Raw genomic sequence first — 22571 nt, 5'->3', positions numbered from 1 at the left:
CAACCCCACCCCAATGAATCCCAACGTAGCTGCTAGGAGGAGGATGCCACTCTAGCTGCAGCTGCTTCTAAGTAATATTAGTCTGTGCCATGAATTGCAGTACAATGGATTTACAGTTTGGGGCTGAGTAATTCTAAAAGGCAAGAAACTAATATTGGTATGTAGATTTGTACTGTACTGCTGTATACTTGCAGATTAAACTTAAATATTAAATCTGTTCTCTCTTCCTTCTAAAGCCACAGGGCCGTCAACCAGATGATGCTTCTATTGCTGCTGCGTAACTGTGGATTCATGCACTTAAGGGGGAGAGTTTTGCACATACTTTATAGAACTCTGCTTTTTCCAAACTAATTTTGCTCCGTCTACAAATGAAAAACTTAGGAGCCAAAACAACTGCTTAAAGTCTTAATTAAGTCTCTTTATGGACTTGATTTGAACAAATAATATATGGGGGAAAGTCAGTGTTCTAATTTTGCGTGTGCGGGTTTTTCTAAGTGTGCGGGTTTTTCCTTGGACTTCGCTGAAACGGAAGTGCTATTTATTATGTATATGGAATATTTTGGCAATATGAATGACGTTAACTTGGCTAAAAAGAAGAAGAAAATTTATTCTGCCTTCAGTAGCCAGTCTTTGAGGTGCAACGCCTGTGGTGTTTGCTATAATAACTGATTCCACCACTGGCCCTCGATTTCTATAGCATTTAAGTCTCACTTGCTTTTAGAACCTCCTTTTTGTGCCCTTCTATGTTTCGAGTAAAGAACAGGATTCACTTCATATGCTTATTGTCTTCTTAGGCACTAGCTACTTGATGCATGATTGATAATTTGAAGTATTCTATGAATAAGTGTCATTTTGTGCTTGCATCTGGTGATAATTGAGAGTTGCTGGCTATTAGTAGTGCTGTGTAAACCGCTGGGAAGCTGTTTTGGGGGCCTTTTCTCATGAAGAGGCAATGATACCAGTATTGCGAAGCTGATAGTTCCTAATGGCAACTTTGCCACTGAACAACCCTTGGCTTTTTCAAGCAGCTCTTCAGCATCCTTTGACAGTCATTTACCATGGGAGAAGAGAAACCCTAAATACCACAATACTACAAAATGATATGGCTGGATTTTGTTATCAAGGAGCCAAATGCACCTTAAATGCTTGGCCACCCTTGCAAAACTATCCTATTGCTATGGTAGGCCTTTTGGGAGAAGCTGAAACATTTGGCTAATGTGTGAAGCCATATGCTTAATTTTAGCAGTTCAGAGCCAGGTCTGCTACCATGGACTAGCTTAAAAATGCTTTCTACTGTAAACTCTAGTTGCTAACTGGAAGCCATTTTGTGGGAAAAGGCCATTACACTGCAGCAATATCATCCAGTCTTCAGACTTTTATCCAGTCAGTCTCTATCAGGGTTAACTCTCCATGCAGAATGTCGATCAGTTAACAGAAATTCATCCTATCAATGTTCATGTGAGCCGGTCACAGTAAATCATGTAAATAAAAGTGTTTCGTTATTTTTTTCATTGTTCAATAAATTAATTTAAGCTTTGGCTTTTGGATCTCATAGTGTGTCTCCTTTTGGATCTAAAGGAAGATCAGATCCCAGGGTACAATGTGAGCTGGCAAATTTCCTCGTTCCAATATCTCCTCAGCCATGAACTTGCTAGGCTGCCTTAAGCAAGCTGCTTTTTTCTCAGCTTCAGTCCCTTCATCTGCAATATGAGGATAACAACTGGCTTAATTTCCAGCTCTGTTGACAATTCCTGGCATAACATAGGCAATGCACTTCAGAATGCTTGAAGTGCGATCTAAGCACCAAGTAGTGCTATCATGAATTTTTACAGCAATTTATGAGACGAATAGTGTCTTTATGGTATGATATAGGTTTAGGAGATATTTTTAAATGGCATAAATGTCATCCGAAGCAGGTTTACACCTGTAATCTGAAGGAGGTTTGCAAACTAGCATTTGGCATTATTATAGCTGGCTTTGTACTAATAAAAGGCTCACCCATGTGGTAGTATTGATGAGCAACCCAATGTCAAAAAGTATACTTCCTCACTTTCAAACACCTAGTGGAAGTGGGTATGTCTTGATCCTCCTTCTAAAGGAATCTGACACCATGGCAAGATCTGCCTCAGTGCTACTATTGTGGCCAGCTGACTGGGTAAGCAGCTATCTGGAAATGAACCAAATGTCTTTTAAAAAAACAAATAAAAAAATAATGACACAACTTTACTGAGGAACAAGGGAGAGAGAGAATATGTGGCTAACTTCCTCTAGCCTCATGAATGCAGTGAACCTCATTTTGATGAAAATATGAATAAATCAGAGTTGCTTTAAACCAGAAAAGAACAAATTGTGGAAATAAAATAATTATAACAAAGCAGTGTTGATCCTGAAGAAGTATGTTGTGCAACTGAGATGGGATATACAAGCTTTAAAAGTAAACTGACCAGTTATTGCTGCAAGATCAGTCTAGCTTGATCTTAATGCTGCTCTTGAAATCTTATGCTTACTAACCATTGCATAAGTTGAGCTGTAACATCCCAGGCATAACAATGCTGAGTTGAGGCTGAATTTTATTTGCTTTTTTTGCTGCATTGAAATTTTAAATTTAAGACTTTCACAAGCACATTTATTTTCTTCAAAATTCTGATGTTTGGTTAAAATGCAAGCTGATTATTTGTGGTCTATCACTGGGTGAGCATCTTTAAGCCATTCCTAAGAGGGGCAGCTTTTCTAGTCCACCAATCCAACATTGCTTTTCTTCACATAGTATTAGCAGCGTTATAAATGCCACCTCTTGAGCCCTTAAAAAGCTGGCTTGCCTTTCATAAGGTCTGAAGGAAGGAAAAAATCTGCCCACAGACGCTGTATAAAGTGCACCCTGGTGGACTTTACAACCAATGTGAGTAAAAATTGACCATAAGAGTAGAAAATATATTAAGTCCTCGTGATTTTTCATTTGCATTAACAGTATAAGACCCCCTTTTTGCCATCAATATGAAGCCTATATGTGACCCTGTCAAAGAGCCATGGAACTTGACAAGAAAAAAATGGTTATCTACTTGTTCAAGAACCCCCAGTCTCTTCTATTGTTTGAAGGCTTTCAATATGCTTGATTGCATAAACAACAAACGAAATAAATACCCCAGCATGTTTTCTGGCTATGGAAAATAAATACCTGGGCGTATTTTCTGGCTTTGTACTTGAACTACAACCAGGAGACAGGAACAGAGGTGTGTGCTTGGTAGCCCATAAGCAGAGGAGAAATAACATACCTAACGAATTCCAGAGAATGTTGATAATGATCTTTCTGAATGCTTTGAAAACAGTCAATTATCTGTGAAATAAGTTTCCCCAGCTGGGATGCTTGGAAGCAACATTTTCCTGACCACAATTCCTTTTTTAAAAAAGCATATTTAAAATCTCTCTAAAATGGCTGCCTTTCAAAGAAAGGAATATAAGTAAATTCATCTTACGTTTAATGCATGCACTCTTAAAGTGATTACTGAACAGCACTCGCTGAGACCGAAGGGAAACTTAGTCCAAAACAGCTGGAGGACGCCAGGTTGCTCATCCTAGATTACTGCTGTCTCAATTTTCTTCCGCTCCTCTCCAGTCCTTACAATCTGAATTCTACCTTTTGTACTCCAATTAACTTGTACTCTTCAAAAGAACTCCCTCCCCATTTCAGATCTTCTGTCCTCGTCTATTACTTCTCTCATGCCACTGAGTATATCTGCTGTTTGCTTGTGTGTGTTAGGTTTCTCCCTCTCTGTCCTCTGTTAGTTTTCCCCCTACTTGCCTAATCCCTCATTCAAAATTTCCACAGGAAATTTGCTGGTGTCTCTCAGGAATTTGTATTTGGTCATCTGCTACTCCATTTATGTACTTGAGTGACTTCATCAAATCTTGTGGCTTTCAGTGAGATCATCCATCTCTACTTCTTTATTCCACAACTGCATCCAACCCCACCAACTTTCTGTGTGATATTTCAGCTTAGATGTTTCATTCATCGCCATTACAAACTTGGTTTCTACTTGGGCAACTCTCCTTCCGGGCCTTTTTCCCTTCTTTGCCACCATCCACCCTGTTGACTAGGCATGTAACCATGGCTTTATCTTGGATCTCCTTTGCTTTCCTTTTTTAGAGCATCACCAGGTCATGTTGCTTCTCTCCAGCAAACTCATCTTTACCTTCAAAGCATTCTTATCCCTTCACCATCCCCCATCTGTGACCTTTGTTCCTTCAGCTTCACCACTCTCAGCCATCTACAGGTCTCCTGTTTCATTGAACTGTGTCCCTCTTTCTACCCATATGCAGTAATGGGTGGCATGCTGGGGTGGCCTGACCACCTACCAGCTGAGGTTCTGCTATTTACTAGGAAGGAGGAGGGAAGGGGAGCCTATCTAGTGCTCCTGCCAATGCATTTGCACCACACCAACTTCACTGCTACCTTACCCTCTCTCCCATTGAGTGGCACTGACTCCACTGTCAGATCATGGGAGTGTTGCTGCACCACTATGCCACCCTTTACTGCCCCATCTCTGGAACACTATTTCAGAGCACATTGTGTTGTATTAATTCTGTCTTCCTTCTAAAGCCACATTTTTAGTTACTGTAATTTTTGCTCTATAAGACTCACTTTTTCCCTCCTAAAAAGTAAGGGGAATCTTATTTGTGTGCATCTTATGGAGCGAATGCAGGCTGCACAGCTATCCCAGAAGCCAGAACAGCAAGAGGGATCGCTGCTTTCGCTGCACAACTATCCCTCTTGTTCTGGCTTCTGAGATTCAGAATTCCCCCCCCCTTGTTTTCCTCCTCCAAAAACTGGGTGCGTCTTATGGTCTGGTGCGTCTTATGGAGTGAAAAATAAGGTGAACCTTTGGCACAACTCCTTAATCTTCAACCCTTATTGAAACTAAGTTTATGTGGAACCAAACTGAACACACATTCTTGCCCTGCTTACCCTTCCCTCCATTTTCCTTCCCTGTGTTGGAATTTTTTTATTGGTCTCTCCTCCAAGGAGTTTACAATCTCTTTTGTTACTTGTGTTTCTTTTTTCTTAATGAACAATTCATTCAAAAACACAAAGCAGGTTTGGGAAATAAAGAACTGGGGTGTTATTCAGTATTTAAAAGGCCAGGATCACAGGCCCATGACATGAATGTGTCTGTGGGCAAATTAAAATGTTGGATGGCTATGGTCTCATCGGCACTGCGCAGCAGGGTGTGCTAGGTCACCTGGTAAGCAAAGGGGGGGGGGGAAGAGTTTTTTAATAGTTATTTTGCAAAAGGAAGAGAAAGATCTGACATGAAGTGCTTGCCCCCTAACAACATTCCTGATACATAAAAAAAAAGCAACAGCAACTGGGGAAAAAAATAAAAGATCTGGAATCTTTACTAGAAGAATTTCCAAACATCTAGTGGGGGGATTAAAGACTTTTCATGCTGGTAGTCACTAAGGAATTATGGCCTTCAGAAACCTCAAGCATGAAAAATCTTGTGGCAAATAGTTTAAAATCCATACACACACCTAAAATAATAGCTATTGAAGAAGAGAATGAAAAAAATATATTGTGCTGATGGCAAATCTTTTTAATATAGGTTAGTGGTTTCCTTTCCATTTTAAGTCAAGGTTATAGCACTTTTCTTTATTGATCTTGTCATTGTGATGGCAGAGTGTAGTAGGGTGTGTCCAGACCCGTAGGCTATTGTACAACGGAGCCGTCTGTCTTCTCTTACTAAAAGGTTATTATATAAACACAAGTGAAGACCCGCCAAAAAAAAAAAAAAAAAACCATCACCACCCGCTGGTAGTGTATTTTGGTTTCAATTGCTTCTACATTCCATCCCTTTGTAAACTGTGCATTAAGCGCAACATTTTTTTAATTTGTAACTTTGCACATTACATCTTAAATGTTTACTCTGTGCAAAAAAAAAAAAAGAGTATATAAATCCTTTTTATTTCTGTTAGATGTACATATGACCCATCACAAATCACTGGTACATTTTGTCATTGCAATATTAAAAACTGTTTTGCTCTTCCTATTTTCATTTGTTTCTAATGATTCAATATAACATAAGTAGCAAGCCATTCAAAGGATCAAAATCTGCAGCAGTAGTTCCTAATTAGCTAAGCACTGCAGATGCCCTGTTTTTCAAAAGCCAAGTACTAGGACCAGTTACACTTCAATCAATGGGCCAAAATGGCCCCCCATCCCTTCTTTGCCACCAGCAAAGGTATGTCCCCACTTGTGCAAGACCAAAATTATCAGGGTCAGCTGATATTTACAGCAAAGTAACAGCTGGCGGTTATTTCCCACTTCAGAATTAATCGAAACCAAGTAACCCCGGAAGCTTCATACACTCCTTACCCATGTCTTGGAAAAATGACTAGGCCCTCAAAATCGAGAACATTATTTGATTATTATTTTTTAAAGAGGGGAGTAGCTGCAGTGCTGAACTCTTAAGTTTGTTTGGATGTGACCCAATAAGGATGAGGTGGGGAACTGTATCTGGGTGGTGGGCTGCATCTCACTCACAGGCCATGTTTGACAGGTTAGCCAGGCCATCCACCTATTATTCACCTGTCATAATTACTCCAGGTGACCCATTTTTCGTACCTCTGAGCATGGGAGCCCCGGCAATCAGCTTTTCACTGGGGCTTGCAAAGCACCATGCACTGTGCTTTGCAAGCCCCAATGATCAGCTGGTTATTAGCACTTGCAAGCCACTGAACAGACATCCCCCACTGCTGCAATAGGGGTTTACTACAGCACCAGGTGATTCCGGTCAGGTTACGGATCTGGCAAGCAAACTCTATAAATAGATGGCTAGCAGTTGCTTATTATCCATCTTACTCTTTCATTCAGCTGGCAAAAGATTTGGATCCTGATGTTTATTTTCATACCAGTACCCAAATTCTGAAAGTGCTGGCAACCCTTATAGACTACAGAGGCGCAAAACACTTTGTTTAAGCTTACACCTACCTCAGTAAGTGTTTACATTTGCATTTTTAAAATGAAGAAAACAATGAGAAGGAAATAGACTACTGCTGCAGTTGCCTTTTTTGAGTGTAAAAAAAAAAAAGAGAGTAATTATATGTGTGTGTGGGGAAAGGAGGTATTTTGGCTGCCGTTATAATCCTAATTCTTGGGAGCCACCCAATCTATAGGAAAATCACACTGGAATAGCTTCAGTCAATGCTGAGTTGTGATGTCAGCTAATTATCTTTGTAACAGTACAAATGAGGAATCTAATCCTCAGTAATAATATAATTTTGTGTGTTTGTGTGGAATCATTTTGTTAATTTTAGCCGTGTCTTACTGATACACCATTTTGAGACTTGCAATTAAGGGGTTTGTAAACCTAAATAAATACATAAAAATTAATATTGTGGTGGTTTGACGTCAGGGATATGTTTCATTTAGCAGGAAACTTTATTTTTCCTTTATGTCTCCCACTGACCTTAAGCTCTTTGCATGGTGGTAGCAGTTAAAAGAATAAATTAAAGACAGTTGGGTATTGTTTGGGCTTGGCCTACTATCTGTTTAGAAGCTGCAGGAAAAACAAAACGACCCAGAAGTTCTACTTGTTCCGGCTAATTCATGGGCAGTTTGTTATTTTCAGTATATGGCACAATATAATGTCAACTAAAAAAGATTTATACGTACTGGCTTGATCAGGTTCTGTTCTAAGAGTATGCCTCGCTGCCCACGTGCGCGTGAAATACTATCCCCAGCCAGAAAACCTTTAGACAAATTACCTACAATTATCTCTTCATTTGCCTTGTTCTCAACATTTTCCTTCCCACATACATGCTTAAATTAATTTAGACTAGTTTCAACAAGTAAGAGTAGTCATCAAGGTTATTTTGTTTATCTGTTGCTAGATCCAGTTGAATACAGGGAATGGCACAAAGCAGAGAAGGAAGAAGTGATATATGATTGCAGCTTTCATGGTGGTGTTATTAATGTGAAACATGGCCACAATCCAGAGAATTCTGTGATACCCTGAAATTATAGCTGCAGTTAATACCTGCAGCTGGAAGAGATTACAAGAGAACATGGACTCCCTAACAAGTCCATTCTAGGGAAGCACTGAAGAAAGGACACTAGAATATAATTTACAATATACTTTTTAAAGCTTTCGTTAAAACAGTTATCATGGTGCCTAGGGCCTTTATCAACCGTAGCCTGGTGCTATCAAGGGCATTAATGTTAACTGTAACTTTACTTTTGGTAGTACAGTTATTACTTTCCTTTCGAGTTTTGTCTCCTACATTCCTATTTAACCACAAATGAGTCAGTCAGTATTTAGAGTTTTGTTTTACAGATAGTAGTTTTCCCTGAAGTCCACTGGGAAGAATGGACTCTTATGCACGTCAGATCTGTAACAGATAATAGAAAGTAAAACACAACCTTATAACAGAAACAACATGCTTTCACCATGCCATTATTTTGCATTTTTAAAATAAATCTAGGATGAAGTGTTGTGCACTGGGCATGGTATTGGGATGCTGTTCCTTTTTAACCCCTTTTCTCTGCTTTGGTTTGGTGGATTTTGGTAAAACTATTTGGGTGTTAGATTTTACTGGGCTTTTTGTATTTTAAACATTTTAAGCTGCTGTGTGTTTTAAAAACCCACCCAACCCTTAAAGTTTGTACCTTTCAGAACCTAAAGTTTGAGATAGGTAACATGTTTCTAAAGTGATAAAAATGTAAATTTCATGAATCAGCAAAATTAAAACACTTTGTCTTATTTAGATAGCAACAATTAAATTCAATATATGCCGGCTCTCCAATGTAATAAATGATGCTTGAAGATAATACTGCATTGGTTAAATTATGCCCATGGTGAGATATATAATAATTAAAATACTCCCTCAGTGTTTAAATAGCTGTCAATTCAGAATTTTTTAAATACTATCTCTGGTCACAACATGACCAGTAATAATAGTGGAGGAGCTGTTGCCAAGTTTGCTATTCAGGTAGTAAGAAAAGAATGTTTTTTTAAAAAATGTGTGTGATATATATGTGTGTATGCATATTACATATCTTAGTAAACCGATTATACAGTTGTCATCGTTTATCTCATCTTGTACGGTATCTTGCTTATTTCAAGTGTCATGTAAATTGTGAGTAGGTTCTATAGGTTTGATTTCATCCTTTGAAGTTTTAAAGGAATTTACAATGGCCCAGGTGACTTGTTGAACTGGGGTGCGACTGGGAGGAGGGAGAGAACTCTTCCACTCCCTCGCTCTCTAGCAGTGGATCGGGGCTGTCAATTCCTCACAGCGCGCGCGCGCGCGCTTTTCAAGAGCTGCATGACAGGACTGAACAATCCCCAAGTTCCAGGCGGTGAATTAAGTTCCCTTTCCCAATTTTCCAGTAGCTAAAATACACAGCGGGGCCCTGTGGGTGGCAACACTGAACTGGAGGCGGGCGAAAGTAGTTTAATAATTTCCTCGAGTGTTGTATGGTGCCGTGTGCCGCCCTTAAAACTTTTCTTTTGCTTTGAAAAGCGCGGCTTTATAACCTGAAGCAAACGCGGCAAAGCAGCCGGGAGCCAGCGCGGCTGGTCTGCGAGGAAGCCCGCGGCGCAGGGAGAGGGCGGCGCCGCTGAGGGTCGCCCAGGAGGCGGGCCAGGCGTCCACGTGCAGCGAGCGGGGAGAAGGCGGGGAGACGCGGAACCTGCCGCTGGGCCGGCGGGGGCGGTCCGTCCTGGCGGAGCTGGGAACCGCGCCAGGCTGCCAGCGCTGCGCGCAGTGCCGTGCCCGGCGCTCCTGGCCAGGCGGCGGCTGCTTCGACTGCTGCTTCTTCGGCGCTCCGACGCCGCGATGCCTCGCCGGATGGAGAAGTTCTTGCAAATCGCCCCGCACTCCTTGGCCATCGTCCTGAGCCCCTGCGGCGGGGAAGAGGCTGCCTCGCGGCCGGCCAGGCACCGAGAGGAGCTGCAGGAGGACGGCGGCGGAGAGGCGGAGGACGACGACGACGGGGAAGGGGAGGGCAAGCGGCGGCGGCGGCGGCTGCAGCAACAAGGGGAAGGAGCGCCTCCGCCGCCGGGCAGCGACGCTCTGGGTCGCCACCACATCGGCTACGAGATCTTCGCCGACTTCAAGCAGGAGAACATGCAGCATTTCTGGAACAAGAAGGTGACGGCGGCGGTGGCCGAGACTTTCTTCCTGGGCTGGATCGACGAGCAGGTGCTGCTGATCCAGGGCAAGGAGGAGCACCTGGAGGCGCTGCGCGAGGGCTGGATGCGCAGGTCCCTCAAGCCCCCCGCGGGCTTCCGAATCAAGTGCCTGGGTAAGCGCGCGCCCGGGGCGCGGGGCCGAGCGCGCGGGGCAGGACGAGGGAGGCAGCGGCGTCCCGCAGTGGACGGGAGCGGGGAGGCGCGGGGTGCGCCTGCGCAGGGATGCCGACGGATGTCAACACCCCCCCCCCCTCAGCTCCGCCTGGCAACTTGGAAAGGCTCTGAGGGAGCCCAGGTTGCGTTTTTTGTTCCCTCTGCCCCAAGGGGAGGAAGGCCACCTGGGCATCTTCCTGCGAAAGCCACTTTCTTGCTTCCCACTCAGTCCGTTACCCTCTTCAGCGACCTCTTAATGATTTCTGCCTAACTCAACTCTTGTCAAATGCGTTTTCCTCCTGATAGAGGAGAGGAGGGGTGTGTAAGTATAATATAATATAGTATAATATAATATAATATAATATAATATAATATAATATAATATAATATAATATAATAATATAATTAATATAATATAATATAATATAATATAATATAATATAATATACGACGCAACCATTGTGTGATTTGAAGAAGAAAAGCGGTGCTTGATTCCTGAAAAGTGGGGAGGCTTTTGACTGCGCCCATCCAGAAGCGACCTATTGTTTTTAGAAAAAAGAAGATTGCCTCCTTGTCACCCCCTCTGGTGTGTCAGCAATTGAATACAAGTTTGGCAGGTAAACTGCTAAGAAAAGTTTCATTTCCTTAGCATTTTACCTGTCAGTACTGTCTCTTGTTTTTTCTGTCTTTTTGATAGGCAGTTCATGTAGATTAACTAGTGAGCATTGCAGGAAAAGTGAGAAAAATGTCTCCACCACCCTCCTAACCCAAATCAACTGGTCACTGTCTCTCCTTTCTCGAATTTTTTAACCTCCCCATCACATATGGTGCTCAAAATAAGCTGTGCGCACATGCCTAACATAATCGCAAACTCTCCCATTGGTGGTGTGACTTAGCTTAGGAACCGTGGCCAACTAACTATTTTGAAGCAAATTCCCTTAAAAATAGCTCCAAAACTTCATTGGCCAAAAGTTCAACAACTAAAAAAAGCTCAACAACTTGTGTCTGAATCTGAATCTGGGGCCTTGTGCATGAAAATCAGATGCTTTACCACTCAGCTGTGGCTCAGTAGCTGATCCACTGAAGTCTCCAGGTTTGATTTTTACACTGCCTTATACAGTATTTGTTTATCCTTTGGTACATCAGATGTAGGTAGATATGTATATGAGGAAATACTAGGAACTTGAAGATGAAATGTAATGGCTTCTTATAGTAGGCCAACCAACCCTGGAAAAGTTTTTGCTTTTGTTGGATTTCCACCAGGATTTTGTAGTGTCTGTCCAAAAGTCTCCTGTACCTGGGATGTTTCTCAAGACTTGTTGTTTTAGTGTGAACTTGCCTCAGAGTCTGTGTCCTGTATCTTAGACATTTGGGAATTTTATTTATGGGACAGTAATGGTCACTCCCTGCAGTAATTCATGTTTACAATGGCAGGTGCATTTGTGTGAGCTCTGTGAATCTTGTTTTCATAGATCATGCACTGGCAGAAAGAAGCAATACTATTTAATTTGTGTTGTGGTGTCTTGTTCACATAAACATTCCTGCTTTTGTTTCTGTGGGTGAACTGAAATAAGCTGCAGATTCTAATCAACGTGATTTAAAAGTGCAGAGTCCCATTGAATTCACTGAGACTTATTTCAATGTAGACTTGAATAGGATTGAACTGTGAGTGGAGCAAAAGGCTAAAATTCTGGTTTGTGGCACTAAATTATACAGTAATTGACATGGGAATAACTTTCTGGATTCTGTTTTTAACTGCTTACAACATTGATCCAAGTTCCTTATGCCTGTATTGTTAACAGCATGTTGTATTTTGTATTTCCATAATCACCGAGAGCATTACGTTAAATTTGTTGTGGTGGGCTGGTCACAGTCTTTCCTTTTGAGATGTGGGGGTCAACAGTTCAAGTAATATTTTAGATATTCCCCCAGCTCTTCTAATTTTAATCTGGATTTATTGGAAGGGTTACCGTAAAGGGCAGTCAGTTGTCAGTTTTTAGTTTGTTGTCTTTGGGTTTCTTTTACCACCTTGAATGCATCATATTGTTTTAGTGCCTTGGGCAGCAAACTATACTGGGGTGAACCCAGATTGTCCTGCATTTCACTCTTTCCTTTTGAAAAGTTTTTATACTTACTTTTCTGCAAGCTCCACAGTGATATGCATGTCAAATGTTCCACCTTTTAAATGTTTACCCCAAGATTCTATCTTGATATTTAAAAGAGATGGTGGATGCTATTTATTTGCTTGTCACATTTGCATTTACTGCCTTACTAGAAACAAGCAGAGCTCACCTTCCTCATTTTCTGCTCCACAGTAAGTAAAGTGTGTACCTAGCTGGGGACTTTATAGAGGAGGAACAATGAGAAGTGTGTGTCTTGGTTGTAGGCTTCCAACCCATTTCACTGATACTGCATTTCAAGATTAGATGCAGAGTTGTATTTATATCAAATGCCCCACCTCCCTGTGCTATTGGCAGTTTTTTAAAAGAACAAACATTGCTACACCTGCATATGCTTTCCCTGCTCTTTACAAATATCAGTTTTCTGGTTGCCCCTGCTATCCTGGCATCTGTGCCTGTGGATTCCCAAGCATTTGTACAAAATGGAACTTGTTTACACCATGGCACACCCCTCTGCCTTATACTATGTCATCTAGCCCAGAATTTTCTCTTGTTGGCAGTGGCTCTTGGAGGTCTCAGAGCGGTTCTTCCCTTCACCTGCTGTGTGATCCTTTTAACTGGAGTAGCCACGGTTTGAACTTGGGACCTTCTGTGTATTTATCACGTGCTCTGCCACTGAGGCATTGCCATTATTAGATGCAAAATGCCACATTTATAATAGGGTGTACCTGATACCTTGAATTTGTATGTACTGCAAATAAGGATATGAAGGCTAAAGTGTTGGAACTCTAAACACTGTAAGGAATGGTTTACACAGTAATTGTTGAGTCAATCATGTTTCTGTGAGTGAAAGATATGAGTAATTGTGCAGTGCCCGAAGGCGAAATCTTTCTGCAGCTGTGAACTATCTTTCCTTTTAATCTTAGAATTAGTGTATCTTTTAATATTTGTAAACCATGTGTAAAAGAGAGAGCTTTGCTAACTTGGATATATAGCAGAAACATAGTATATTTGTTTCATTGTGACCTACTACACTGGGGCTCTTATTGTAAATCTAGTTGGAGAACATTAAGGTGTCCATGATATGAACCTGGTCAATTAGTTGCTGTTGACAGCCCATCAGTGACCGAAAGTTTAGTGCAGGGCAAATAAGGCTGACAGGGCTTTTGAAACTCACGGAATGTGACATTATTGCTCTTCTCAGCCCTGTGTAACCCCTCTTAATATGAGTGGTAATGGGATTCTGTGATGTACTTTTTCTAGTTGCTTCTTATGCTATGCTCAAAATAGTCTGTTAAGAGTTTATTTAGTACCAAAGTTGCTCAAGTGTTAGAAAATTGGAGGGTGTGTCTATACTTCAATGCTGGCTGGAGATAAAGCTTTGCATGGAATTTTGCACAGAAGTCAGCATTCAAAGGACGAGAATGGCATTTTTAAAAATGTTCTCCATCAGAGGAAACTAGTAAAGAGTTATAGATGATCACTACTCTAATCTGTGGTTGATACTTCGCCTCTCAACCATCACGTGTGATATACTTATCTGGAGCTCTTAGGCAGGAGAATTTCAAGTTAATTCTACAGCAAGCAACAAGAAGGCACTTCTTTCCCCAACTTTTATTCTTCTTTACTCACAAACTTTGTCAGCTATGGATTTTCTCTGTGTCCGTCTGCAGCCAGTTGTTGCTGTTTGCTTTATTGTACGATGCTAATACTGCTTTAGTAGGTGGGCTTCAAATTTGCCCTATCCAACAGTTGCAGCTCTTGTTACAATCTTCACTTGCTGAATTAATGCTAAGCAAAGAGATTTGTTTGAAAAATGTCAGCATTATACAGCCAGGAAGGGCTTGACATTTGGCTGGAACAGGTCCACAGATTTTATAAGTGATTGGTATAGTTCAGAAGCCAGCTTCCTTAATTGGAAGGTGACTTCACCAGTATGTACAATAATTAAACAAAATATACCAGCAACAGTCTAGCAAGGGGAATTCAACAGGAATATTGTTCCTTTGTTTAGACGCTGCCATGCATAACAGTAGAGGGGCTATATGCTGTTCTCTTGAGTTGAAGCTGAGTGTGCACATTCTTCTTTTCCCCCGCACCTCCCTCTCTCTTTTTCTTTTTCTTGAAATGAAATTAAGTCCCTGCTAATTTTTGCTCCCAGGAGTGGTGCTTTGTTGTAATTTTCTGGTCATTAGTAGATAACTGTAGAAACGTACAGCAGATATAGCACATGAAATGTTGTTAATTTGTTGATGGGCAACAAAGTAGGTATTGTCATGTTCAAAATATCCCTTTTTTACCATGAAAACTTCCTTTCACTGAAAAGTTGTTTTGGTTTCACAGTAATAGTTACTCATCTGTAGTAATACCTCCCCTAGAGGAGTAAGGTTTATTTATATGTAACAATTCTGTGTCTTTTAGAACAGTTCTGGAAGTTACCTTCATATCGTCCATATCTACAGCAGAGTTGATGCTCATTTGTTAAAGTGTTTTCAGACGTAATTTATTGAGGTATAGCTTCTATTGAGATGTGGTGCTTCCCAGCATTAGCATAGAAATATTTGGCTGCAGGGGAAGTGGTGATTTTCTCCCCAGCTTATCATTGAGATAATAAGTACAGTGTGAAGTGTGCATGTCTCATCATAGACACTGGCTAGATCGTTTTGTCAAGATACCGGTGGCAAGCAACACTGTTTCCTCCTGTGTCTATACCAATTTGGTGAGTGCTTTAAAAATATTGTGTGTGGTTTACACCATTCAAAAAAAAATACTTTAGAATGTGTTTCAGCCCAATTTTCTGGAGGCTGGATTCCAGTGCTGGGCAGGGGACAAAGTGGGCAGGGCAAAACAAAACAATAGTCCCAAGAAAAAGAAAAACTGCACGTTCTTCTATCCCCCACAATGTTGTCACAGACATAAGTTCACCTGGCACATAGCACTCATCATCTACCTTCCAGGACCAGACAGCTGGTGCATTCTGCCACAAAGCCAGGCTCCAGGCCTGATGACATGCAGCCTAATCCCAGAAATATTTACTCAGAGGTAAGTCCCATTTAGTTAGACATTCCCAGTTAAGCATGCATAGGGTTGCACCTTAATAATGGTTTATAAAGAAAAAAGTGTTTTTATAATGACTCTGGTGTGGCTGGAATGAAGCACCCAAGGGCATCTGCCCAATTGCAAGAAAGTTTTATGTCTTTTTAGTGAGATACTAACTATAGCTCTCTTCTCCCCAACTCCCGAGTTAAATTGGGACAGTCAAGGGCTGGGCAGGAAAAAACTTGTGATGTCCATATTTGCCTGTTTGTGCTATTATTTGAGGAAGTGTAAAAATAAGCTGTCTGCCCCAAAACGTTAGCAGGCACAAACAGTATTAAAAATGGGATTGTGTATAACTGCCCTGACACCACTGTGAACACAAACAATCATGAATGCAAAATAAAAGGGACCTCTGGAGGGCCCCCAAAGTTTTATTGTGAATATCTTCAGTCACACATCAGTTTCCTACATTAAAGCTTATTTTAATTGCTTTTCAAGAGTATCATTAGGCTACCAAAAGAAACGAAACTGTTTCTTTGTCTTATAGGGTTGCATGTATTATCCTGCTATTGGGTAACACAGATAATAACTGTGTAGTAACTATGTAGTTTGGAGTGGATATTTTATGCATCACAAGTTTTTGGATGCAATTTACCCCTTTTCAGCAGAAAAACAACCACACCGTTTAATTGGTGCCTCTTTTTACAAAGAGTTCATATTAGGTGACTCATCTTTAATGTCATACTAACCAGCCAGAAGTATCAGTATCAGATGATGAGATCTCTAAAGCAATGCAGTAGCTGCTTACAGTAAATTTATCTTGAACACTGAATAAAGCAATTTGGACAGCCTTAGGTCTTGTTGTTACTGAACATTGCTTATGTTTCCCAAAACCTTGGTTTCAATGTCTCCACTGAAATAACTTTAAGTGAGGAGAAGAAAAGAGAAGTATATTTGAGAACCGAATATGCACCACTGTTGTACAGTGGTACTTCAGGTTACATACGCTTCATGTTACATATGCTTCAGGTTACAGACTTCGCTAACCCAGAAATAGTGCTTCAGGTTAGGAACTTTGCTTCAGGATGAGAACAGAAATCATGCTCTGGCAGTGCAGCAGCCAGCAGCAGGAGGCCCCATTAGCTAAAGTGGTGCTTCAGGTTAAGAACAGTTTCAGGTTAAGAACGGACCTCCGGAACGAATTAAGTACTTAACCCGAGGTACCACTGTATCTGCTTGTTGTTACACAATTTTGTCATTTCTGCAGAACTTGGTGTTTGCCACTGTTCTGTTCTTTGAATTAGTGTGTTTCATAACTTTAAGTTAACATATTGAATCCTGGATGCTTTGGGGGAAATAAAGAAAGTCTCTACATTTTAAAATAAACAAACATGAAAAAGGTATTGATGTTCTGCTGTGGTTAGGGTAACCTGCATGAACTTTTATCTCAAAGCATTAAATATTAGTTTATTGTGTGGATTGGAACCAGGCTTATCATCATCAGGCCTTTAAGCAATAAGTACTGTATACTTCAATAAATAGGTAAACAAGGAGATATGGGTATTTGACATGTTTTATTTATTTGAGGTATTTTCTTAGGACCAAGCATTCCCAAGGTAGCTTCCAGCAAATAAAAATACAAAATATATTAGCCACATAAATAAACAAACAAACTATAGTAAAACTCCCCATTGAAAATAGCAGTAGGGCTCCACAACCATAAAACAGCCATAAGAGCAGCAGTCAACCCAGCATAATAAAACCAAATTTTCTCATTCAGTAACTTTTAAAAAATTGCATAGCACAGTTAATCAGCAAACCAATTCATTTGCTCCTTCTCACAAAACAAATATTAAATGCACAAATCTTGCATTGTGTGTAACCTTGTTCTTGGCAAATGATTAACAAGAAAGAAAATTTGTTATGAAAAGTTTACTCTCTTCCTGTATATAGCCCCACACTTGCTGTGCTTGATGTGTGAATTTACAGCACCTACAAAGTACTATGTACTATTTTCTGTGGTAAGGCAGATCTTTGTGAAGTTAGCTAGCAGACATTCTAAAAAATGTGCTTTTTATCCATTTACTTAACTTCAAGGAAAAATGGTGACTCTGTGTTACTTCTCAAAAATGGCTGCTGCTAACTCATTTTTCATTGTGGTTTTTTTTGGGGGGGGAGGGGAGCGTTGCTCTTTGTAGTATTTCCTGTTCCAGAGCTTGTTTAGTTCTGGGCAGCTGAGGCATTTCAGTCAACCTCCAGAAACCCAGCAGCCATAGCGCTTGTATTTGTCTTCTCAGTCTTGGGAGTTGGGTTGGGGTGAGGATCACCACAAAACCTCCAGGACGCTTCCCACCCACCCAAGTTTGGGGATGCAGGCTTTAAAGCAGGCATCCCCAAACTTGGCCCTCCAGATGTTTTGGGACATTAAATTTCCCATCATCCCTGACCACTGGTCCTGTTAGCTAGGGATGACGGGAGTCGTCGTCCCAAAACATCTGGAGGGCCAAGTTTGGGGATGCCTGCTTTAAAGCTTGGAAGGAGGACTGTTCATTGTGCTGCAGAAACTTGCTTACCATGGTGAATGACAAGTCGGAAGGAAGCCTGCTCTCAGCTCTAACCCCCTGCCCTAACTCCTGGTCTGAGCTCTCTTTTCCGGCAACTGTCTACAGCTTACCCCCAACAACTGCACAGATAAATGCACATGTTAAACTTGCTCATTTCAGTGATGGTTAGTTTTTTGGGTGAAGTGTGCCACAAGTCAAGTCCAGAATATATGGTAGTGCCACAATAAACTACTAGTACCTGGGAGTAGGGACGTGGGTGGCGCTGTGGGTTAAACCACAGAGCCTAGGACTTGCCGATCAGAAGGTCGGCGGTTCGAATCCCTGCAATGGGGTGAGCTCCCGCTGCTCGGTCCCTGCTCCTGCCCACCTAGCAGTTCGAAAGCACGTCAAAGTGCAAGTAGATAAATAGGTACTGCTCCGGTGGAAAGGTAAACGGCTTTTCCGTGTGCTGCTCTGGTTCACCAGAAGTGGCTTAGTCATGCTGGCCACATGACCCGGAAACTGTACGCCGGCTCCCTCAGCCAATAAAGCGAGATGAGTGCCGCAACCTGAAATATACTCAGAGTCGCAAAGTGATTTCATGCTCTTTATTCAGCTCATAGTGGTGAGGAGGATGGAAGTCCCCTCAAAGTATCTGCTTTATATACACTATTTACACAATGGGCTGCATGTGATTGGCTAATTCTGGAATTCTCCTGTAGGCCAATCAGGTTGTGGATTCACTTCTATCTGGAGCTGGATTGGGTGGCTCCTGCCGACTAATCATACTGCTGCATTGTTCTAGGACCAATCAGACTGCTGCATTCTGAATCCTATTGTTCTAGGACCAATCAGACTGCTGCAGTTTGGATCCTATTCAACTCAGTACATAACACAACCCCAAAGTTGGTCATGACTGGACCTAATGGTCAGGGGTCCCTTTACCTTTACCTTTACCTTTGCCACTAATCTGCTGCATTCGAGAGCAGGCAAAAGCACATTGTTCGGGAGGAGGCAGGAAAGAGCCCCTATGCCATAGTCATTGCTGTCATCCAGGCCTATGGGTCCATGTGCTTCTATGAAAGTATGTCTCAAACCTCCATGATCCATGCTATATTTGTGCTGCAGGTTGGCCACCCATGTTTTCTCTGCATTTATGGTGCTGTTCTTTCACCACCTGTGGTGGAGGAGGGACTGTAGATCCTGGTTAGAACACATGTGTTGGTTATGTATCTCCAATACAGTGCTGGTCTTGAATGGCCAATGGTTCAGTCGTTTAAAGCAGCAAGGTATGTCCCAGTGAGCATAACCCATCACTGTGCATCTTTGTTATTTTCTGGAGATGTTTATCTTGAAATAATTATAGCAAATGATGCATTACTTTTAATTCTGCCCTTTTAGGATGAATGGCCATTTTGGTTGCTATTAAGCTTGTTTTGCCTTTTGTCAAATTCTAGCTAATGGTGTAAGACATGTGTTGGCAAAAGCCTTGGGGGGAAAACCTTACTTCCTACTTCATCTTAAACGTTTTTTTCTATGAGCTTAATTACAGGGTTTTACCTTTCTTCTGTAATTAACCTTTCAGTTAATTCTGTTTGGTTTTTTTGCTTTTAAAAGCCTGTGATTTCTTGTAACAACTCATCTTCTCATTGACACATAACTGTAGACTGAGGACATGTTAGACAGCGCTTGCCTCCTCTAGAATATGAGCATCCTTCAGTCTCTGCTTTCTGCATTCTTTTTTTTTATATCCACTAATATAGTAGTAGACAGCTTCTTGAGAAGTATGCTGAATAAAAGGTATGTTATCTGTTTGCTTTTGGTAAGTATGTCTAATAACTCTGCCCTAATTAGAGATAACACTAGGGGCCCTCCAGGCAAACTAGACAACCACCTGGGTTGCCCAAATTTCAGGTATCTCAGCCCTCATATGCCAGGAGTTGGTGAGAGCTGAGCAGTGTAGAGGTTGTCAATGCAAACCCCACCCCCTGCTGCATAGCTCAGTTGTGGATTGTGTCCCTAATCTTGAACTACATCACTTGCTTGCACTTTGTCACTGTTCTCTAATTCTAACTAATTCTATACTTGTAGCATTGTTCCTTCGTTCCATTATAACTGTGTATTAGTTACAACACTTAGCATTCTTTTGAAGGCACTTATAAATCCTTACTCTTTGTATTATTATTATTATTATTATTATTATTATTATTATTATTAGCATATTGGTATCATTTGTGGCCCTAACAACTAACAGGACTTTTGTAGCTCTTTGGGTGTCACTTGTGTTGGTTTCACTTTCTCTCCATCTCCCGCAAAACACAACAATAAAAGGGAAACATCGGTGGCTGCTTGTGCATTCCTTTCTTCTTGCTTTGCTATAAATACTTGCAAATACAGTAAGCTACCTATGAATAGATGACTGTAAAATGCACATAATGGTGTCTGCAATATTCTTGGGTGATATTGTCAAATCCAGGCATTGGAACAGTAGAAGATGGCTTGGAGATGTCTATTGCTTCTTCCAATATGTGGACTTCCTTCCTGACATTTCAGTTTGTTTCTTGCATCTTTCTTATTTGAGTGGTGCTAGCTTTTCTGAACTGTCTATATTGAAACTGTCACAATGCAGTAAATATTGCAATGAACACCTTGCTGCAGCTCTCCTCCTTGCTGTTACTGCACAGTTCACTTGGCACTATTCAAAGTAGCCTTGCACCCAATGCCTGAAAACAGAAAATAAAACTTGGCAGTCATTTGTTTACTTTTGAAGTTTATACCTTATCCTTCAATGGTCAAATGGCATTCCAAGAACAGCCTTTAAAGGAGTTAAAAATGCAAATACGATAAAAGATGAAACCAGGCAAAGGGCCTTTTCAGCAGTAGCACCCACCCTGTGGAATGCCCTCCCATCAGATGTCAAGGAGCTGAGTATATATAACCTTTAGAAGACATCTGAAGGCAGCCCTATATAGGGAAGCCTTTTAATGTGTAATGTTTTAGGATGTTTTTTGTATGTTGGAAGCCGCGCAGAGTGGCTGGGGTAACCTAGTCAGGTGGGTGGGGTACAATTTACTTATTTATTTACAAAATGTTTCCATTTAAATTGTGGGATGATCAAAACGCAACATTGTGGTTCATATCAACTGTTTCACAGGAAATTCATTATGCCACAGTGTTTTTTCCCAGTTGAGGAAACATTGCTGATGCTGATGTACTCCATGTATTTTGTATCTCTTCTTGCAAACTAAGGTAGAAATCCTGCGTTAGCCACTGGGGTCTCTCTCTCTCTGTGGGCCTTAAAGCAGTCAGAGGTTGTACTGTCCAATGGCAGCTGCCATCAAGAGAAAGAGGATATTACATGTCTATAGAACAGAGGAGGCTGTGGTTCCTATCCCTTGTAAATGTGCTTCCAAGGTTACTTTGAACTACCTCTGCTCAAGTGTGAGCCTTGTAGCATTAGGCCAGTGATACAGCAACAGGCCAGTGATAAGCACAACTGCACCTTAAGGTCCAGTTCAGAAGTTTACCTCTACAATATGGCTGCTGCTGACAGTCACTTCTGCACATGGTTGAGCTGGAATGCACAGCAAGTACCCATGCCAGCACTGCCAGCCTGTCAGATGTGTGAGGCTCGCTCCCTTACTCACAGTGCGATTTGGCTGATCCACATGGAAAAGCAGACTCAAACTTTGCAGCTGGTGTATGGAGGAGCCCCAGCCACACGAAAGCGATTTTCAAGAGCAACCACAAACCCATAATTTTGTGAATATAAAGCAAATGTTTTTAGTATGGAGCTCAGCATAATATTTAATAAAGGCATGGTTTGTCAAATGCTGTAGCATTTTCTGAGACCGCTACTATCTGTAGGTCCTTCTTGTCATTTGTGGGAGTAGATGAACTTACATTTCTGTCAGTTTCTTTGTATTCTATTTCTGAGCAGTAAAAAAACCACAGAGATAGGCTGAGGATTTCCGCCCCCCCCCCAGCTTTTGACAAAACCTGCCTCAATGCCAGATGAACAAGGAGCTAAAGGTGAAAATGTTCACAAATCCTAATGTTTCTTTGGCCACAGATGCTGTGGGAAGTATCCATGTAGATACTTGACAATATCTGCAAGCCCAGACAGTGAGTCTAAGACTCTCTAAACCCAGGATCAACAGCTGCCTCTCTAATACTCTGGTAGGGGCAAATCTAATTTCATTAAGCAAGGCATATTCCCTTTGATCCCGTCACTTGAAGCTATCTTTTTCTTATTAGCCAACAATGTCTGGACAAGTTAATGCATTGTTAGCTGTGAGCTACTTACAGAATGGACATTTTTGTGCCTTGCTGTGAAATTATTGTGACATACCTCTGTTCTGAAATATTTGTCAGGATCTTCACAGTCACTAATGGGTGTTGGAGGTGGGGGAGAAAAGAGGAGGAACAAAGTAGCTTAAAGCAACATTACCTAGCCAGACCATTAAATATGTTTTCACATATTGCTTTCTCTTGGGCAAAGGTAAAATCGACTTTCCTCTTCTCTC

The 22571-nt window shown here is 41.3% G+C and overlaps 2 protein-coding genes across 7 annotated transcripts in view; both read left to right on the top strand.

Moving 5' to 3' along the window:
• Window positions 1-22571, top strand: part of TRAPPC11 (trafficking protein particle complex subunit 11) — a 67293-nt gene that overhangs the window by 28386 nt on the left and 16336 nt on the right. Inside the window, exon 30 of one of the 3 annotated variants that reach the window (XM_083631054.1) lies at window positions 237-1540. The exons of the other annotated variants lie outside the window; for them this stretch is intronic. Within the exon in view, the coding sequence (XP_083487180.1) occupies window positions 237-281 (45 nt within the window). The 3' untranslated portion in view covers window positions 282-1540. Of the gene's footprint in view, window positions 1-236; window positions 1541-22571 lie in introns of those variants that run through there. 3 annotated transcript variants of the gene reach the window in all.
• The window catches only part of STOX2 (storkhead box 2), a 133368-nt gene continuing 115674 nt past the window's right edge, over window positions 4878-22571 (top strand). For all 4 annotated transcript variants that reach the window (XR_014552139.1, XR_014552140.1, XR_014552141.1 and 1 more), the window contains exon 1: window positions 4878-10303. Coding sequence is in view for 1 of the 4 variants with exons in the window: in XM_083631072.1 (XP_083487198.1) it covers window positions 9835-10303 (469 nt within the window). In the remaining 3 variants the exon portion in view is untranslated. The remainder of the gene's footprint in view (window positions 10304-22571) is intronic.

The sequence above is a fragment of the Podarcis filfolensis genome (assembly GCF_964270895.1).
Source record: "Podarcis filfolensis genome assembly, chromosome: 9".
Taxonomy (NCBI): domain Eukaryota; kingdom Metazoa; phylum Chordata; class Lepidosauria; order Squamata; family Lacertidae; genus Podarcis; species Podarcis filfolensis.
Note: the sequence above shows the minus strand (reverse complement) of the source record. Positions and strands in the feature narration are given on the sequence as shown.